The following is an 18,122-nucleotide window of genomic DNA, read 5'->3' as shown; positions in this document are numbered from 1 at the left end:
GTAGGCTGAAATTCCATGCCTCCCGAGACCCCCAGAGATACCCACGGTCAAATTTCTGGAATCTGTAAATGCAAACTTACATGGCAAAACACAAAACAAAGCAAACAAAAACAAAGATCTTTCTAATGTAATAAATTAAGGATCTTAAAATAGGGAAACCATCTTGGATTATCCAGATAAGCCCTGAATACAATGACCTGTATCCTTATAAAAATGAGGCAGGAGGAAATTTTACATACATACAGAAAAAGGGAAAGAGAGAGGGAGGGAGGGGGAAAAGGCAGAGAGTGAGAGAAAACAGAAGAATGAAGAGGAACAGGCAGCAATATGAAGACAGAGGGAGACTGGCCCACAAGCCAAGGAATTCCAACAATTACAGAAGATGTAAGAGTTAAGGGACAAATTCTCCCTTGGAACCTTCTGGATGGAGTATCGTTCTGCAAATATCTGGATTTTGGCCAAGCAATACTGATTTCAGAATCCGGGCCTCCAAAACTGCTCTCAAAGAAGTTTCTGTTGTTTCAAGCCACCAAGTTTGTGGTAATTCACCACAGTAGCCTTGGGAAACCAACACACAGTTATAGCACTTTGGGCAAAGACTTTTTAAATACAACACAAAAGTTACAATGCATTAAAAAAACTGATAAATTGGACTTCATAAACACTAAAACTTTCTGCTCTTCAAACAACACTGTTAAGAGAATAAACAAACAAGCCAAAGTCTCAGGGATCATATATTTGATGGAGGACTTATAAGTAGAACATATAAAGAATGCTCAAAACTTCACAAAAAGAAAAAAGTCAACCCAAATAAAAAGAAGTGGTCAAAAGGTTTCAACAGACACTTCACCAAAAAGATATATGAGTGGCCAATAAGCAATGAAAAGATGCTCAACCACATTAGCTATTAAAAAATAGGAAATTAAAACCACAATAAAATAGCACCACATGCCTATTAGAAAAAAACTAAAATTAAAAAGACTGACCACATCAAGTGCTGATGAGGATGTGGAGCAACTGGAACTCACACACTGCTGATGGGAATGTGAAATGCTACAATAACTCTGAAAACATTGTGTCTGTTTCATAAAAAGTTAAGCATACATCTACCATGTTTTTTAGCCATTCTACTTCTAGGTATTTACCCAAGAGAACTGAATACCCATACATAGACTTGTACATGAATGTTCATAGCAGCTTTATTTGTAATAACCAACACCTAGAAATAACCAAATGTCCATCAAAAAGTGAATAAACAGACAAGCTTCAGTACAGCTACAAAATGGGATGATTCTAAGCAATGAAAAGGAATGAAGTACTGACACATGCAACAAGTTGGTTGAATCTCAAAACAATTACACTCAGTGAAAAAAAGCCAGACAATGTAGAGTACATATTGCTTTGTTCCATATATATAAGATTCTAGAAAATTCCAACTTATTTGTAGTGATAGAAAGCAGATTAGTAGTTGCCTGGACACAGGGAGAGAGTAAAATGAGAAGTGGGAGGAGACAGGGATTGCGAAGGGTCTAGGAAACACTGGAAGATATGCTCAGCATCTTGACTGTGGTGATGGCTTCACACGTGTACATATGCCCAAATGAACAGAACCGTACACATATGCAGCTCATTATCAGTCAATCATACCTCCAAAGTAAGGAGCCCTCTGTGCCACCTAGGACAGTGGGAAGCTGAGGAAAGGTGTGAAACAGGAAGAAGAGCTCCTCATGCTCACCCCATGAGGAGCTGCTGCAGAAATCCCGGTGAGGTGTAACATATCCCAGAGGTACTGAACCACAGAACTCACACGCATTATTGGAAGGCAGGCATTAGTTAGGCCACACGTGGTGCAGTTTGTTGGAAGAAAGAAGCATGCCAGGTTGCAGAAGACAGAGTATTATGTAAACCTTTCCTAGGAAAATTGACAGATTCCCTTTGTATTCAAAAAGTCATCCACACATATTCGAGAACTCTTCTTAATAATTTTCCTAAAGACACCAAAACACAGCCCATGGGCTGTCCTGCCTTGGGGAACGGCAGGGGTGCCTCCTCATATACTCCCCATGTTCCCCTTCCTCCAGAAACCACTCACCCTCCACCCCTGATAGAGTCTGGGCAGGTCACTCTGCAAGGATCCCAGGACAGGGAAACACTTTCCCTGCTGTGTGAAGAAATATGTGTTTCCATTCTGTCCATTACAAACTGTGCAGGGGTCTGGAGGGGCTAGAGCATGGGCAGGAGCATGGAGATGGATGGCGGAAACCGAGGTCTTCAGGCAGGGAAAGCGAGAGGCTCACTTGGCTGGAAGGTTGGGGTGTGAGGAAAACCCATGGGGTCAGAGTGGAGAATGCCAAGAGACCCACCTCTGAGGCCTAGTGGCCTGTATACGAGCACAAGCTTTAGAGAGTGGCTCTCAGCCTCTGGCCTGCAAAATCCAGGGCAGTTAGCAAAATGCAGATTCCTTATCCCTAAGACTCTGATGAGTGGTTCTGGATCCGGCCTAAGAATCCACCTTAAGGTGTCCCAGGTGACATGACAATTGCTTCTCAATCATGTGCTGAGAAATAGCAAAGAACCTCCCCACCAGGAGCCTGCCAGGGGCAGCCTCATGCTCAGCCATGGCTGTGCATATGCGAAGTGGGCACCGGGGGTCTTGGGGAGCTTGGTATCCTCCCTCCAACCCCACAGGACATTCACTACCACCTGGTGACAGCCAGTCAGACTTGTGCTTGCTCTGCAGATGCATCTCCCCACGAGTGGATTCTGGAGCCTGTTTACAGCTACGGGGAGGGTAAGAAGTGGCCCCTGCTCTTCAGAGCCATCATGCACAGATAGTTGAGCCCTAAGGAAACCCAAAGCCAGCTGTCCCAGGTACTGACCCTGCTCCCAGCCCAACTCAGCTTCTCCAAATGAGGCTCCTGCTGGCCAAAAAGTGCCTGTTGTAGGCCACCCCAGCCCCTCCTCTGGCCATTCTCATATGTGGGCGCCATCAGAGGTCCCCCAGCTTCAGGTAACAGGCCAAGGAGTCTAGAATCCATCGGAGAGGACACACTGGCATGGCACTGTCCCACTTAAGCAGGCGGGGATAGCCATTGTGTGCCAGGCTCCATGGTCAGCGCTGGGACTCAGTGCCAACTCAGACATGTGTATGGGCTGTCCACAGGCCAACCCCTCCCTGGAAAACAGCCACACACACAGTGATGAATGAGTAGGGTTAGCTGGACAGGATGCACCCATTCCACAGAAGGCTGGTGAAAGGTCAGAGGCCCAGTGGGCAGAGACCTAGAGAAAAGATGGCCTTTGGGGCTTTCAAGGATGAGTAGGAGTTCTCTTCTAGGGAGACAGGCTTCGGAGCCATAATGACACCGCTTCCAATCCTGGCTGTGGCTCTGGGGATGTTGTTTTACCACATGACCCTCATTCTGCTCACTCTTAGAATGAAGATGACATCATGTCCTGGCCAGGATGTTACAAAGACTTCTGTGAGGTCAACAACTTGGCCTTTGTCTCCTCATGTTGCATAGTGCAGCCAAACTCAAGACTTTCAACTAAGGCTCTTAAAGTTCTACCCTGATTTTGAGGGCAGGGGTCAAGAGAAGAAACAGGCCCAGCCCCTTGTGCCTGCATCTGCTCACATTGGAGCATCTCCTTCTGGCCCTCTAGTGCTATAAAACAATTGCTGGTCAATATGTGCCCCCACCCACACACTGCCCAGCCCTCTGCACCCCAAGGCTGTCACTCTGTGGTGGCATTAGTGCACTAGGGCAAGGCCCAGTCCTCCTTCCTGCCTGGCTGGTGAGATCCCTAATCGAGCTCCCCTCTGCTCCCATGTGGTCAAGGGCTTCATGCCCAAATGGATCCCATTTACAATAATGTGTTCCTAGAAACTAGAAAATATTCTCTTCAGCTCAAACTCAAATGTTGCTGGGGACTGAGCAGCCAATTTACACCAGAGTTGTAGTTATCGGGGGTGATGCTATTTCTGCTGCTGCAGGGACTGCTGCTTCAGTTCTCTCTGCTGTGCTCCTCGTGGGCACCTGGAGCTCTCGGCTGGCAGAATTCAAGGGCTGCATGAAGGCATCTTACAGCTGTAATGATATCCTAACCTCTGCCAGCACTGTCAGCCCTGCTACCCAGAAACAGCGTCCCCAAGAACAAAGGCGGCCAGCAGCACAACCTGGAGGCTCCACAGGGCTGACTCCCAGGACACTCCACCGCCCAGAGGCCAACACATCAGCCACTGCTCAGCTGCTGGGCAGGCGCATGGCAAAGACAGGGCGTATGGATGTCTTTAAACGTAACACTGTTCGGGTGTCACGGTTTAGAGCAGAGGCTGGCACGCTGAGGCCGTGGACCACTCCTTGTTTTGTAAAGTTTTACTGGTGTACAGCCACACCCATTTGTTTACGTATTTGTGGCTGCTTCTGTGCTCCAAGAGCAGAGTTGAGTTGCTGCAACAGAAACGATACGTAACCCACAGAGCCTGAAATATTTACTATCTGCCCTTCACAGACCTCGTCAGCTAACCCCAGGCAGAGAGCCTCGCATTAGGGGCTGGTAGGTCCAGAGCCACCAAGCCTCTAGGAAGTAGCTGGTTCTCCCTGACCCTCAATCTCCTTCTCTTGGACATGGGTTAACGCCACAATCCTGCATGGTCACTGGGAGAAGCAAATAGCAGAGTGCAGGGCTTTGTGCTTCAGCAGGTGTCTGCAATGCACACATCCGTGCACACATGGGAAGTCAAGAGGACAGACTCCCCTGACACAAAACCATGTCAGCTCAGTCCCCATTTCTCATGAGGTGACTGTGTTCTGTGCTGCCAAAGGTCTCCAAGAGAATGTTCCCAACCAAAGGTGGTGACCCACAGGGGACACACAGGCACATACATGCATGTACAGATGCACACTCACACAGGTACACACACATGCACATACTCATATATATACCACATGCATGCTCACCTACACACATGTACACACGTGTGTTCATGTAAGCACTCACACATGTAACACACCTACACACATAACACACATATGCATTTGCAGGCACACAGGCTCACTCATGTACATTCTCACACATGCACACCCATGTTCACACATTCATGTGTACACACATGTGCACATGCATGCTCACATATGTGCACACTCGCACACATATGTACAGGCACACACATCTCAATACATCTCTCACTCCACTTGACCCATCAGGCATCTCCACCACGTACGTCACCCACTCTCTGATGCGTGTGTGCATTCTTCTTGATAAAAGTATGTAAGCCAGCATCCCAGGCATGAATCAGTGTCCTGGCAAAAGAGCCAAGTAGGTTTCAAGGAGCCACTTGGAACATGGAAACATGAGATGACAGAGCATGTGACGATGCCTCGAAACAGGCCCAGAGCCCCCGCCCATACACCCTGGACAGTGGCACAGATAGAAAGGAACAGCAGATGCCAAGGCCTGGGACCAGGGTGACAGCCCAGCACCATAAGCAGCAGGCAGCTCTCCGTGACACCTTCAGCCTCTCCTAGGAGCCAGCACTTCTTTATCAAAGGAAGAAACTGCAAAGCAACTGGGCTGAAATAAGGTGCCTCATAAGAGAACTAGAGCCGCAGGGAGTCTACAGCAGGACTGCAAAGGGCCTGGGCTGACCCAACGTGGGTCCTGTCCCCTCACGGACAAAGGTGCTCATCTCAGGACTGCCAGGAAGACAATCAGATGCTAGGAGTGGAGGGCCCAGCATCAGCTCCAAGCACGGTGAGAGAGAAAAGGCCCAGGTGGGGCCAAGAGGGACCCTCCAGAAAAAAGTTCCCAAGATGACCAGCTTCCTGCTGAAGGGATGGGAAGCAAGGAGCAGGCCCAGGACACAATACTGGCTGCACAGTCCAGGGGACAAGCCTAGTGGACAGCCCAGACAAGACTGCAAGGGCATTGCAGACCAGAAGCTCCAGTGCCCAGCAGAAAGATGAAGTGGGCTTTCCCAAACAGGCTGCTGTGGAACTTTGGCCCAGGCTATCAATGGGGTGTGACTGCCCACAAAAATTCCTGTGGGGAAAAAAAGGTCTTGAGATCCAGTTGTAAAGTCAGTTTACTTTTCCACTATTTACTGGAAAAGTAAAAGGTGCTGATCTTTTCCACTGTTTATTAGAAAAGTAAACAGTGACTTTACAACTGGATCTCAAGACCTTTTCTTCCCCACAGGGATCTTCCAAAGGGAGTAGCGTCCAAAATCCCCCCTGCCCACCCTCCTTCCCCCTGCCCCTCCTACCTTAACCTCTCTCCCTAACCAGGTGTCTGCAACAGGCTCCCAAGTTTTCTCCCACCTCCAGTGGGTCCCCCTAACTGCTGCCAGGCATGGCAAGTCTCACCGGCCTCAGCTCGTGTGACTACCGCCTGGCTCTGTCCTGCCCAGCCCTGCCCTGTGCTCAGAATGCCCCTCAGGACTCTGCACAAGCCAGCCCTCAATCAGGGTGCCCTCTTCTCCCCTCCTTCATTAAGGGAGCATCCACATTTTCCCTCAAGACTCTTCACTGTCACCTTCTCTGAAAAGATGCTGCCTTGCTGAACAGAGCTCACTGCCCCTTCCTCTCACACTGATCTCAGCGCCCCTCCCTGACCACCTGGAGTGAGGCTAGACAAGAGGTGAACTTGAACTTGGCTCCATCTCACTGTACTCCTCCCACACCCTCACAGGGCGGGGATGCTAGGTGTCTGGGGTCCAAGGAAACTCGAGTGGGTCAGTGGCCCTGAAAAGCATCACATCCTGGGCTCTCCTGACACCGGACTCCCTCCTCCCCTTCCCTCTTCGAAAGAGGAGACTTCCTGTGCCCATGGTCAGTTGTCTGCAGAAGCCGACCCTTCCTGCACAGTCTGGGCGTGAAAATCTCAGGGAGGATGTGCCAGGTGAATGACAAGAGGGGAAGTTCCATCACGTGCAAATAGGGCACATTCTAGCTTTCAATCTGATGGCTGATGAGTAGTACAATGTATCCATGGGCAGCGGAGGAAAACGAGGGGTAGGATATCGATGCCATGCAATAGATGTGCTCTCCCTGGGCCTGCAACGTCTGTTGGCTTCTGCAGCTCAGATCCCAGCCCGACATGTCCTATCTCTAAACACAGCACATTCTGTGGGGGAGAAAGGGGGACAGTGGCAGCCCCTCAGGAGCCTTGTGGCCAATGTGACTAAGTCCCAGGAGGGCAAACCTCTGTACAAGGAAGTTTGGCTAGCTTGCTCATCTTTGCTTCCTAACATGCACATTACAAGCCAAGGCTGTTGGTATGGCCTTGGCCCGACATTCAGCAGAACTTGGCTGCCAGATGTGACTGGTCCAAGGAAGGTCTTTCAAAACCCCAGCACGCAGTCTGCTGAGGGCAAGGGTGGCCACTGCCTGCACCAGGCATCAGGAGACGTCAGCAACTGGGCCCCCAGCTGACAAGTTTCAATCCCAGGAGGGTGGCAGACCCAGAATCAGGCCTGCTCCAGTAGAGCCCAGAATGAGGGATTGCAACACCAGCTCTGTCTACAGTGGGACACAATGGCAGCAGGATGGTGCACAGGACAGACTCGTACCTACGTATGGCCTGCACGACAAAGCCTTCTGCATGGAAGCCCCGATTCGACAGCATGCTGGCCATGCTTGTGCAAGCATTTTCTTATCTGGTAAATGCAAGGCTCCGGTTCAAGGAAAGGAATCAATGAACAGTGAGGCTAAAAACAACAGGTGATTTATAACCTTGCTGGAAGAAATGCTTAGCAATCAGTCTAGTTCATGGTCCAAATACAGGGAATCCACCTGGCTTATCGTCACTCCAGAAGCAATTCTAATTTAATTCGAACAAAGAAAAACGCTGCACTTACCGTGGCTAATTCATCGAACTTGCCGAAGAGCTCATTGAGGAGTTTCACCAGCTCCTGGGCTGTGCACTGGGATGCCAAGCCCGTGAAACCCACGATGTCAGCAAACAGGATGCTGCAAGAGAAAGGGGTGCCAGGCTGCCCTTCTCCCAGTCACTCAGGAAATAATCCCTAGAGATGTACAGATGTTTACATCTCCAAATCACTGTAGAATCAATCACCCCATTTACTCCTCAATGCAGACCAGAAATGAAGGCTTCCTGGTTCCCATCATACAGGTGAGAAGACTGAGGCTCAGAAAAGCCACAGAACGCCGAGGCTTGGCCACTGGAGGAGTAAATGCTGAGGCCATTCAGAGCTCGCCATCCCCCATACTGACCCCTTACACCACATAGGGAAAGCCCATCTGCCCTCCACTAGACCTGCCTCCCCTTCTTGGGGAGGTTACGTGACTGGGATGTGGCCAGCGGCACCGAGCAGAAGTGATGTGCTTTTCAGTATGTGGGCCCCTCCACATCCTAATTTTCCCCTTCTGCCAGCTGAATGCAAGAAACTCCCAGGCCCTGAGTGTGGTGTCAATGCTTCACAATGAAAAGGGAGGGAGTCCCCGAATTCCTGGGCAAAGGGGCCGCCCCCTCAGTCTGCAATGAGAGCAGGAAACACACTGTCTTGCATCAAAGCCTCTACGTACTGAGTGTCTATTTATCACAGCACTGGGGGCAGCCCTAAACGACACAGTGTCTACCCACAGGGCAGAACTTTCATGTTTTCTGGAGATAATAAGACTTTAAAAAGATGTTTCCTATTGTTTTCTCTTCTTGCAATATTAAAACATGCTCTTTGAAAATATTAGAAAAAAATTAATTATATATTTTTGTCTGTAAAAATGTTGTAGCTTTAAGATATCTCTCCACAGGGTCCCAATCATTCATTCACATTTGTTCAAAGTGTTCTTGGCTTTTTCTCTAACTTTGAGGCTTCCTGAACCCAGAACGCCCCCAGCACCACTATAGGAAATAAACGCAAAGTAAAGGAAAATGACCTATTTTGTTCACAACACAGTGTATCGCCAAAGATGGGCCAGCAGGCAGGGACAGGAGGGAAGCAGGGTTCAGAATTTGGACTCCAAGAGAACTATCCAGCTCCACTATTGACAGCAACTTATCCAACCGTTCCGCATGTCCGCCATGTAAAATGGGAATAAGACTAGAGTCCAGGTCATACCTTGCCCCTAGTAAGAGCTCAGTGATTGTTCACAATCATTTATAATAATTTTTAAGTATTCTAATTCATTTATTCACTTGCTTATTCAACAAATATTTATTGAGGGCTATATGTGCTGGCATTGCTCTAGGTGCTTGGGATTTAGCAGTGAATAAAAGATTCATGGCAGGGCATGGTGGCTCATGCCTGTAATCCCAGCACTTTGGGAGGCCAAGGCAGGTGGATCACCTGAGTCCACGAGTTCGAGACCAGCCTGAGCAACATGGCAAAACCCTATCTCTACAAAAAATACATAAATTAGCCAGGTGTGTTGGCGTGCACCTGTAGTCCCAGCTACTTGGGAGGCTGAGGTGGGAGGATCACTTGAGCCTGGGAGGTGGAGGTTGCAGTGAGCCGAAGCATGCCACTGCACTCCAGCCTGGGAGACACAGTGGAACCCCGTCTCAAAAAAAAAGGATTTGAACAAACCTCACTGCCCTCAGAAAGACTCCATTCTATTCAGGGAAGGGGCAAACATGCAGAGAACATCAAAGGTGACACATGTACCTATGGAAAAGCAGGGAAGTCAGATATGGAGCTGTGTGTACTGTCAACTAGGATTGGTCACGGGGGTCCTGAAGAAGGGCAGAGGGGGAAAGGGGCACACAGACACTGGGAGAAGAAGATTCTGCATGGTGGTAACAGCAGGTGCTGCTCTTGTGATTTTTGCCGGATACAGAATTATATTTTTATTTCAACCTTTGAACATGCCATTCCACTGCCTTCTGGCCTCCCTGGTTTCTGATGAAAAATCAGCTGATAACCTTGTTGAAGATTCCTTGTAGATGATAAGTTGTTTTTCTCTTGCTGCTTTCAAAATTGTTCTCATATCTTTAGTTTTTGACAGTTTGATAATGACATGTCTCAGTGTGGGTCTTTTTGAGTTTACCCACCTTGGAGTGCACTCAGCTTCTTGGATGTGTAGGTTAACATTTTCCAAAAACTTTGGGACATTTATGGCCATTATTTCTTCAGATATTCTTTCTGCCCCTTTTTCTTTCTCCTCTCCTGTGGGACTCTCAATATGTGTGTACTGATACGTTTGATGGTGTCCCTTAAGTCCCTGACACTCTCTTCATTTTCTTCATCCTTTTTTTCATTCTGTTCTTCACACTGGATAATCAAGCTATCAAGTTCACTAATTCTTTTTAAAGTGTACTATACATTATTGTTGACTATAGGTAAAATATTGTACAGCAGATATCTACAGCTTCATGGCCATTGACTGGTAATTCCCCATTTCTTCCTCCCCCAAGACCCTATAACCACAATGACACTCTTTAATTCTATGATTTCGACTATTTTAAACACCTCATATAAGTGGAATATTGCAGTATTTTAGTCTTTATGTAACTGGCTTATTTCACTTGTATAATGTCCTCAAGTTTCATCTATTTTGTCACATATTGAAGAATTTCCTTTTTTAAGGCTTAACAGCATTTCATTTTATGTGCATAACACATTTTCTTTTAACACCTTTATTGAGATACCATTGACATAAAAATTGTGTTTACTCATGTGTATATGTGGTGTACAATTTGATGTTTTGATAAACCTACATAGGTTGAAATAATTGACACAATCAAGGTAATTAAAATAGCCATTACCTCTGCATAGCTACGTGTATGTGAGCAAATTTCAAACATACAATACAGTATGGTTAAATATTGTGACCATGCTGCATGTTAGATCTCCAGAACTTATTCATGCTGCCTAACTAAAATTTTGTATTCTTTTACCAACATCACCCCATTTTCCTCTGCCTCCTTTCCCTAGCAACCACCATGCTACTTTGCTGCTATGAATTTGACTATTTTACTTCCACGTACAAATGAGATCATGCAGATATTTCTGTCTTACTTAGGTTACAGTAATGTCCTCCAGCTCCATACATATTGTTGAAAATGGCAAGATTTCCTTCTTTTTTGTTATTTATATGTGTGTATGTTGTATAAATATTTGTATATATGCACATATATATTAACTGACACATAATTGTACATACTTATGGGTTATGGTGTGACGCTTCAATATATGTATACAACATGCAGTTATCAAATCAGGGTGATTAGGATATCCAACACCTCCAATTTTTATTATTTCTTTGTGTTGGTAACATTCAAATATCATCTCTTCTACGTACTTGAAAATTGCAATAAATTATTGTTTACTATAGTCACCCTACATGCTATAGAACAATAGAACTTATTTCTCCTATCTACCTGTAATTTTGTACTCATTAACCAATCTCTCCCTGTGGCTTCCTTCCTCCTACTCTTCCCAGCCTCTAGTAACCACTATTCCACTGCCTACGTCTAAGAGATCAACTATTTTAGCTTCCATATAAAAGTGAGACTATGCAGTATTTATCTTTCAATGACTGGCTTATTTCACTTAATATAACATCCCCTGGGAACACCCATGTTGACACAAATGACAGAATTTCATTTTTTAATGCCTGAATAGTATTCCATCCTATAAATACACCACATTCTCTCTATCCATTCATCTGCTGTTGGACACTTAGGATGATTCCACATCTAGGTTACTGTGAATAGTGCTGCAATAAACAGGGAGAGCACACATCTCTTTGACATACTGGTTTATTTCCCTTTGGATATATACCCAGTACTGGGATTGCTGGATCATATGATAGTTCTATTTTTAGCTTTTTGAGAAACTTCCACTCTATTTTCCATAATGGCTGTACTAATTTACATTCCCACCAACTGGTACAAGAGATCTCTTTTTTCTGCATCCGCATCAGTATTTGCTTTTTTGTCTTTTTGATAATAGCCAATCTAACTGGGGTGAGATGATTCTCATTGTGGTTTGGATTTGCATTTCCATGATGATTAGTGATGCTGACCATTTTATCATATACTTGTTGGCCATTTGGATGTCTTCTTTTGAGAAATGCCTATTCAGATGCTTTGCCATTTTAAAATCAGATTATTTGTTTTCTTGCTATTGAGTTCCTTGTATATTCTGGATATTAATCCCTAGTCAAATGAATAGTTTACAACAAATGTTTTATCCTATCCTTCTGTTGTCTATTCACTCTGTTGATTGTTTCCTTTGTTGTGCAGAAACTTTTCAGTTTGATATAATCCCATTTCTCTAGTTTTTATCTTATTGCCTGTGCTTTTGAGGTCTTAGCCATAAAACATCTGCCCAGACCAATATCCAGAAGTATTTCCACTATGTTTTCTTCCAGAAATTTCATAGTCTGGGTCTTACATTTATGTCTGATCCATTTTGAGTTTATTTTTGTGTATGGTAAGAGATAGGGATCTAGTTTCATTTTCTGCATATGCATATCCAGTTTTCCCAGCACCATTTATTGAAGAGATTGTCTTTTCCCCAATGTATGTTCTTGGCACCTTTGTCAAAAATCAGTTGGCTAAAATTACATGGATTTACTTCTGGGTTCTCTATTCTGTTCTATTGGTCTATACGTCTGTTTTTATACCAGTACCATGCTGTTTTAGTTAATATAGCTTGGTAGTATATCTTGAAGCCAGGTAATGTAATGCCTCCAGCTTTCTTCTTTTTGCTCAAGATTGCTTTGGCTATTCAGGGTCTTCTGTAGTAACACATGAATTTTGGAATTTTTTTTCTATTTTTGTGAAGAACATCACTGATACTTTGATAGAGATTGCACTGAATCTGTAGATCACTTTGGGTATTACAGTCATTTTAATAATATTCTTCCAATCTATGAATGTGAAATGTCTTTCCATTTTTATGTGTCCTCTTCAATATCTTTCATCACTGTTTTATAGTTTTTATTGCAGAAATCTTTTACATCCTTGGTTAAATTTATTTTTTGTAGCTATTGTAATTGGCATTGCTTTCTAGACTTCTTTTTCAGCTAGTACATTATTAGTGTATGGGAATGCTACTGATTTTCGTACATTGATTTCCTATTCTCCAACTTGATTGAATTCATTTATCAAATTCTAAGAGTTTGGTCCTGCCAAGGGGAAAGTGGGGTCAGCCCCAGCAGTCACAGCCTTGGCCAGCAGATGGGTAAACACATCCCTCTCTCATCCCAGTCCCACCTATCACAGCTGACCCTTCAGACCTAGGCAGTCCATGCCTAGCCTGCAACTCGGCCCCAGGCCATACGAGCCTGCACCCAACTCAAGACCGAGACTCCATAGCAATTCACATCCTGCTTAAGCTCCAGGAGTGGTGCCTGCTTCCCAGTGCCAGTGGCTACAGACCACACCATGATTGCTTCTCAGTTACAGCTGCAGGAGCCCACCCCTGCTTTGCTCCAGTTCCACAAGCAAATAGCCCAAGTTTCCTGAATGCCTAGGACTGGCACTGCTGGATCCCAAAACAATGCACACTCTGCTAAAAGCTAGGATTTAAAAAATGGCATCTTGCTGTAGCCACATAGGTTGCAGAATCGGTGTGGGACCCAGGGCAAGTTCCCTCCCTGGAGCAGTTCCTGCTTACAGCCTCCCAGCTGCTTTCTAAGATGGATTCAAAACTTGGGAGGATCAAGGTGCCCTACCATCACCTGGATCTCCAGTGGGAAAGTGGGCTGCAGAAAGACTCTCACTTGCCCCTCCTGTGGGTTGCCTGTTTTCCTTCTGCTTCCTAGTTTTCCCCTTTCCATTTAGGATGCCTTTTTTTGTTGCTGTTCTTTCTTCTCTAATTGCTCTGGGCAGGACTTCTAGTACTATGTTGAATAGAAGTGGTGAGGGTGGATATCATTGTCTTGTTCCTGATTTTAGAGGGAAGGCTTTTTGTTTTTCATCATTGAGTATGATCATAGCTGTGGGCTTGTCATATACATAGCTTTTATTTTGTTCAGGGGATTTTTTTATCCTAATTTGTTGAGAATTTTTATCACGAAAGGGTGTCAAATTTTGTCAAATATTTTTCTGCATCTATTGAGATGATCACATGATTTGTATTCCGTATTCTCTTAACATGTTGTTATCACACTAATTGATTTTTGCATGTTGAACTATCCTTGCATTCCAGGGATAAATCTCAATTGATCATGGTGTATGAGGCATTTAATGTGATCCTGGATGCATTTGCTAGTATCTTGCTGAGGAAATCTGAATCTATATTTATCAGGGATATTTGCCCATAATTTCTTTTTTTGTAGTGTTCTTGTTTGCCTTTAGTATCAGGACAATGCTGGCTTCATAGTTTCAAAGTGTTCCCTCCTCTTCAATTTTGGAGACTTGGAGAAGGACTGCCATTAATTCTTTAAATGTTTGGTAGAATTTACCAGTGAAACCATCTGGGCCTGGACTTTTCGTTGTTGGGTTTTGATAACTGATTCAATCTCCATACTATATATAGGTCTGTTCAAACTTTCTACTTCTTAATGACTTAGTCTTGGTTGGTTGTATGTTTCTTGACATTTATCAAATTTTCCTGGGTTATACAGTTTGCTGGTGTTCACAGTAGTCTCTTATGATCCTTTTTCATTTTTGTGGCCTCAGTTATAATATCTCTTCTTTCATTTACAATTTTATTTGAGTCTTCTCTTTTTTTATTGGTCTAGCTAAGAACTTGTCAAAATCTTATTTAATGTTTCACAAAGCAACTCTTGGTTTTGTAGATTTTTTAATATTGTTTTTTATTTTCTATTTCATTTATTTCTGCTCTCATCTCTGTTATTTCCTTCATTCTAATAACTTTGGGCTTAATATGTTCTTCTTTTTTGTGGCTTCTTGAGGTGCAAAGTTAATATTGTTAATTTGAGATCTTCTTTTTTAATGCAAGCACTTATTGCTATGAACTTCCCTCTTATTACTGCTTCTGTTCCATCCCGTAAGTTTGGTTATTTTGTGTTTTCATTTTCCTTTGTCTGAAGGTATTTTCAGGTTTTTTTGTTTGTTTGTTTTGTTTTGTTGAGATAGGGTCTTTCTCTGTCACCCAGGCTGCTGGAGTAGAGTGGTGTGCTCATAGCTCACTGCAGCCTCAACCTCCTGGGCACAAGCAATCCTCCCACTTCAGCCTCCCGAGTAGCTGAGACTACAGGTGCATGCCACCATGCCTGGCTAACTTAAAATTTTTCTTTTAGAGATGAGGTCTTACTATGTTGTCTAGGCTAGTCTTGAAATCCTGACCTAAAGCAAACCTCCCACCCCGGCCTCCCAAAGTGCTGGGCTTACAGGTGTCAGCCACCATGCCCAGCCTGGAGGTATTTTCTAATTTCCTTTTTTATTTCTTCTTTGACCCCATAATTGTTCAAGAATGTGTTTTTAATTTCAACACATTTATGAATTTTTCAGTTTTCTTTCTGCCATTAATTTCTAATTTCATCCCTCTGTGATCAGAAAAGATACCTGATATAATTCTTGAAATTGTAAGGACTTGTTCTGTGACTTAACATATGACCTTTCCTGGAGAAAGATCCATGTGCACTTGAGAAGAATGTGTATTCTGCTTTTTGAGTTTTGTAATGTCCCCTATATGTCTGTTAGGTCTATTTAGTCTATAGTGTTATTAAAATCCTCTGCTTTCTTTTTGATCTTGTCTGGATGCTCTGTCTGTTATCAAAAATAGACTACTGAAGTCGCCTATTATTATTGTTTTGTGGTCTATTTCTTTTTACAGTTCTGTCAATGCTTGTTTTATATACTTAGGTGCTTTTATGCTAAATGCATATATATTTACAATTATTTTATCTTCCTGGGAGCTGACCCTTTTATCATAATAAAGACTTCTTGTCTCTTCTGGCAGTTTTTGACTTAAAGTCCCTTTTTTCTGATACAAGCACAGCCATCTTTGCTCTATTTGGGGTCTCATTTGTATGAGCTATCTCTTTCCATCCTTTCACTGTCCGTTTATGTACATCCTTAAATAGACAGCATATAGTTAGGCTTGGTTTTGGTTTTGTTTTTATCCACTCAGCCATGCTATGTGTTTTGACTGGGGAGTTTAATCCATCTACACTTTAAGTACTGATAGGGAATGGCTTACTATTGCAACTTTGTTAAATGTATTCTATTAGTCTCGGAGTTCTTTATTTGTGTTTTCCTCTCTTTCTGCATTCCTTTGTGTTATGTTAATGTTTTTGCTTTGATGTGCTTTGATTCCTTTTTCTTTCTCCTTTGTGTAGTTTCTATAGCCATTTTTTTTCTTTGTGGTTACCTCAGTGATTATAAAAACTATAACTGTCCATTTTGAGCTGATAACAACTTAAGTTCAATTACATACAGAACCTCTACACTTTAACTTCTTCATAATTTATTTTATGTTGTCACAGTTTCATTTATTCATATAGTATATATTTTAACATACTTTCCAGTTATTTATTTTTAATACTTTTGTTTTCTTAACTTTTATGCTAGAATAAAAAGTGATTTATGCACTACAATTACAGTAATACAGTATTTTGTATTTGTTGATGTATAAAACTTTACCAATAAGTATCGTATTTTCTTATGCTATTGTGTTGTTGTTTTGCATCCTTTCATTTCAATGTTAAGAACTCCTTTTTGCCTTGCTTGTAAGGCAGGTTTAGTCGTGAACTTCCTCAGCTTTTAATTGTCTGGGAAGGTCTTTATTCCTTCATGTTTTTATGGAGACTTTTGCTAGGCATAGTATTCTTGCTCAGCAGTTATTTTCTTTCAGCACTTTAAACATATCATCCCACTCCCTTCTGGCCTGCAAGGTTTCTGCTGGAAAATCCATTATCCTACGCTGGTTCTGTTGTATGTGACAAGTCACTTTTTCCTTTCTGTTTTCAAAATTCTCCCTTTGTCCTTGGCTTTTGAGAATTTGGTTAAATGTATCTAGGTGTGAATTTTGGGGTATTCATCTTATTTGGTGTCATCTCAGTTTCTTGTAGCTGGATGTCCATTTCTTTAACCAGATTTGGGAAATTTTCATTGTGTGTATACATATTCATATTTAATATTTTTACATCATATATGTAATATATGATGAAAATATATATATAATGTGTATGCGTTGTGTGTACAAGCTTTCTGGTTCTGTTGCTCACTCTTCTTCTGTAACTCCCATAAGGTGTATATTGGTCCACTAATGATTTCCCATAATTTTCTTAAGCTTTCTTCAGTCTTTTCCATTCCTTTTTCCTTTTGCCCCTCTATCAGAATTATTTCCAGTGACTGCAGTGACTTGTCTTCCAGTTCACTGATCTTTTATTCTGCTTGATCTAGTCTTCTGTTGAATCCTTCTAGTGAATTTTTCAGTTCAGTAATTGTGGTCTTCAGCTCCATGCTCTCTGGCACTTGTTAATATTTTCTATTTCTTTGTTGAAATTCTCACTTTGTTCATGCATTATTCTTTTGCCCTCCATGAGCATCTTTATGGGAGTTATTTTAAATTGTCTATCAGGTAAATTATATAACTCTGTTTCATTAGTCAGTTTCCGTATATTTATCTCATTCCTTTGTTTGGAACATCTTTGCCTGGTTCTTAACTTTCCTTAATTCTCTGTGTTGGTGTCTGAGATTTAGACAAAGCAGGTACCTCTCCCAATCTTCATGGACCGGTCCTGTACAGGAGGAGACTCTCACCAATCAGCCACAGATTCTGGTGCTTTACCAACCCTTTCTCTCCTGAGGGAAAAGCAGGCAGCTGTTATTTTTGTCTGTTCATTCTGTGCTGAGAAGGGGGTGAGTAGGGGGAAGTTATGGTATCTATCACCCCAGACTACCACCTCTGTTCTCTCCTGGCCAGACTGTACAAGACCTATCAAGAGATCCAGGGGAGAGATAGAGGCTTGTTCTTCAGGCAGCCCCATAAAAGTTGGGGCAGTGGTCACACTGACTCTTTCTCTCCCCAGAGAGAAGCTTAGAGCTGAGATTCTTCATCAGTTCACTCTATGCTGAGCAGGGGAAAGGGTCAGTGATGTCTGCCAGCTCTAGCTGTCAAAGGGCTCTTGACTTTTGATGCCTTTCCTGCAGTATGGAGAGGCTCTGGCTCCCCTCGAGGTATTCAGGGATTATTCTGGTGGTCTGTTCTTCTCATCAGGGGACTGGGTCAGTGTGTCATG

General features: G+C 43.4%; 1 protein-coding gene across 5 annotated transcripts in view; it reads right to left on the bottom strand.

Moving 5' to 3' along the window:
• Positions 1-18,122, bottom strand: part of ADCY1 (adenylate cyclase 1) — a 142,283-nt gene that overhangs the window by 85,083 nt on the left and 39,078 nt on the right. For all 5 annotated transcript variants that reach the window (XR_001714512.3, XR_001714511.4, XR_001714513.3 and 2 more), the window contains exon 4: positions 7,859-7,970. Coding sequence is in view for 2 of the 5 variants with exons in the window: in XM_519081.8 (XP_519081.3) it covers positions 7,859-7,970 (112 nt within the window). In the remaining 3 variants the exon portion in view is untranslated. The remainder of the gene's footprint in view (positions 1-7,858; positions 7,971-18,122) is intronic.

This window comes from Pan troglodytes, chromosome 6 (genome assembly GCF_028858775.2).
Source record: "Pan troglodytes isolate AG18354 chromosome 6, NHGRI_mPanTro3-v2.0_pri, whole genome shotgun sequence".
Taxonomy (NCBI): Eukaryota; Metazoa; Chordata; class Mammalia; order Primates; family Hominidae; genus Pan; species Pan troglodytes.
The sequence above is the reverse complement of the archived record's forward strand: the minus strand, read 5'-3'. Positions and strand labels throughout refer to the sequence as shown.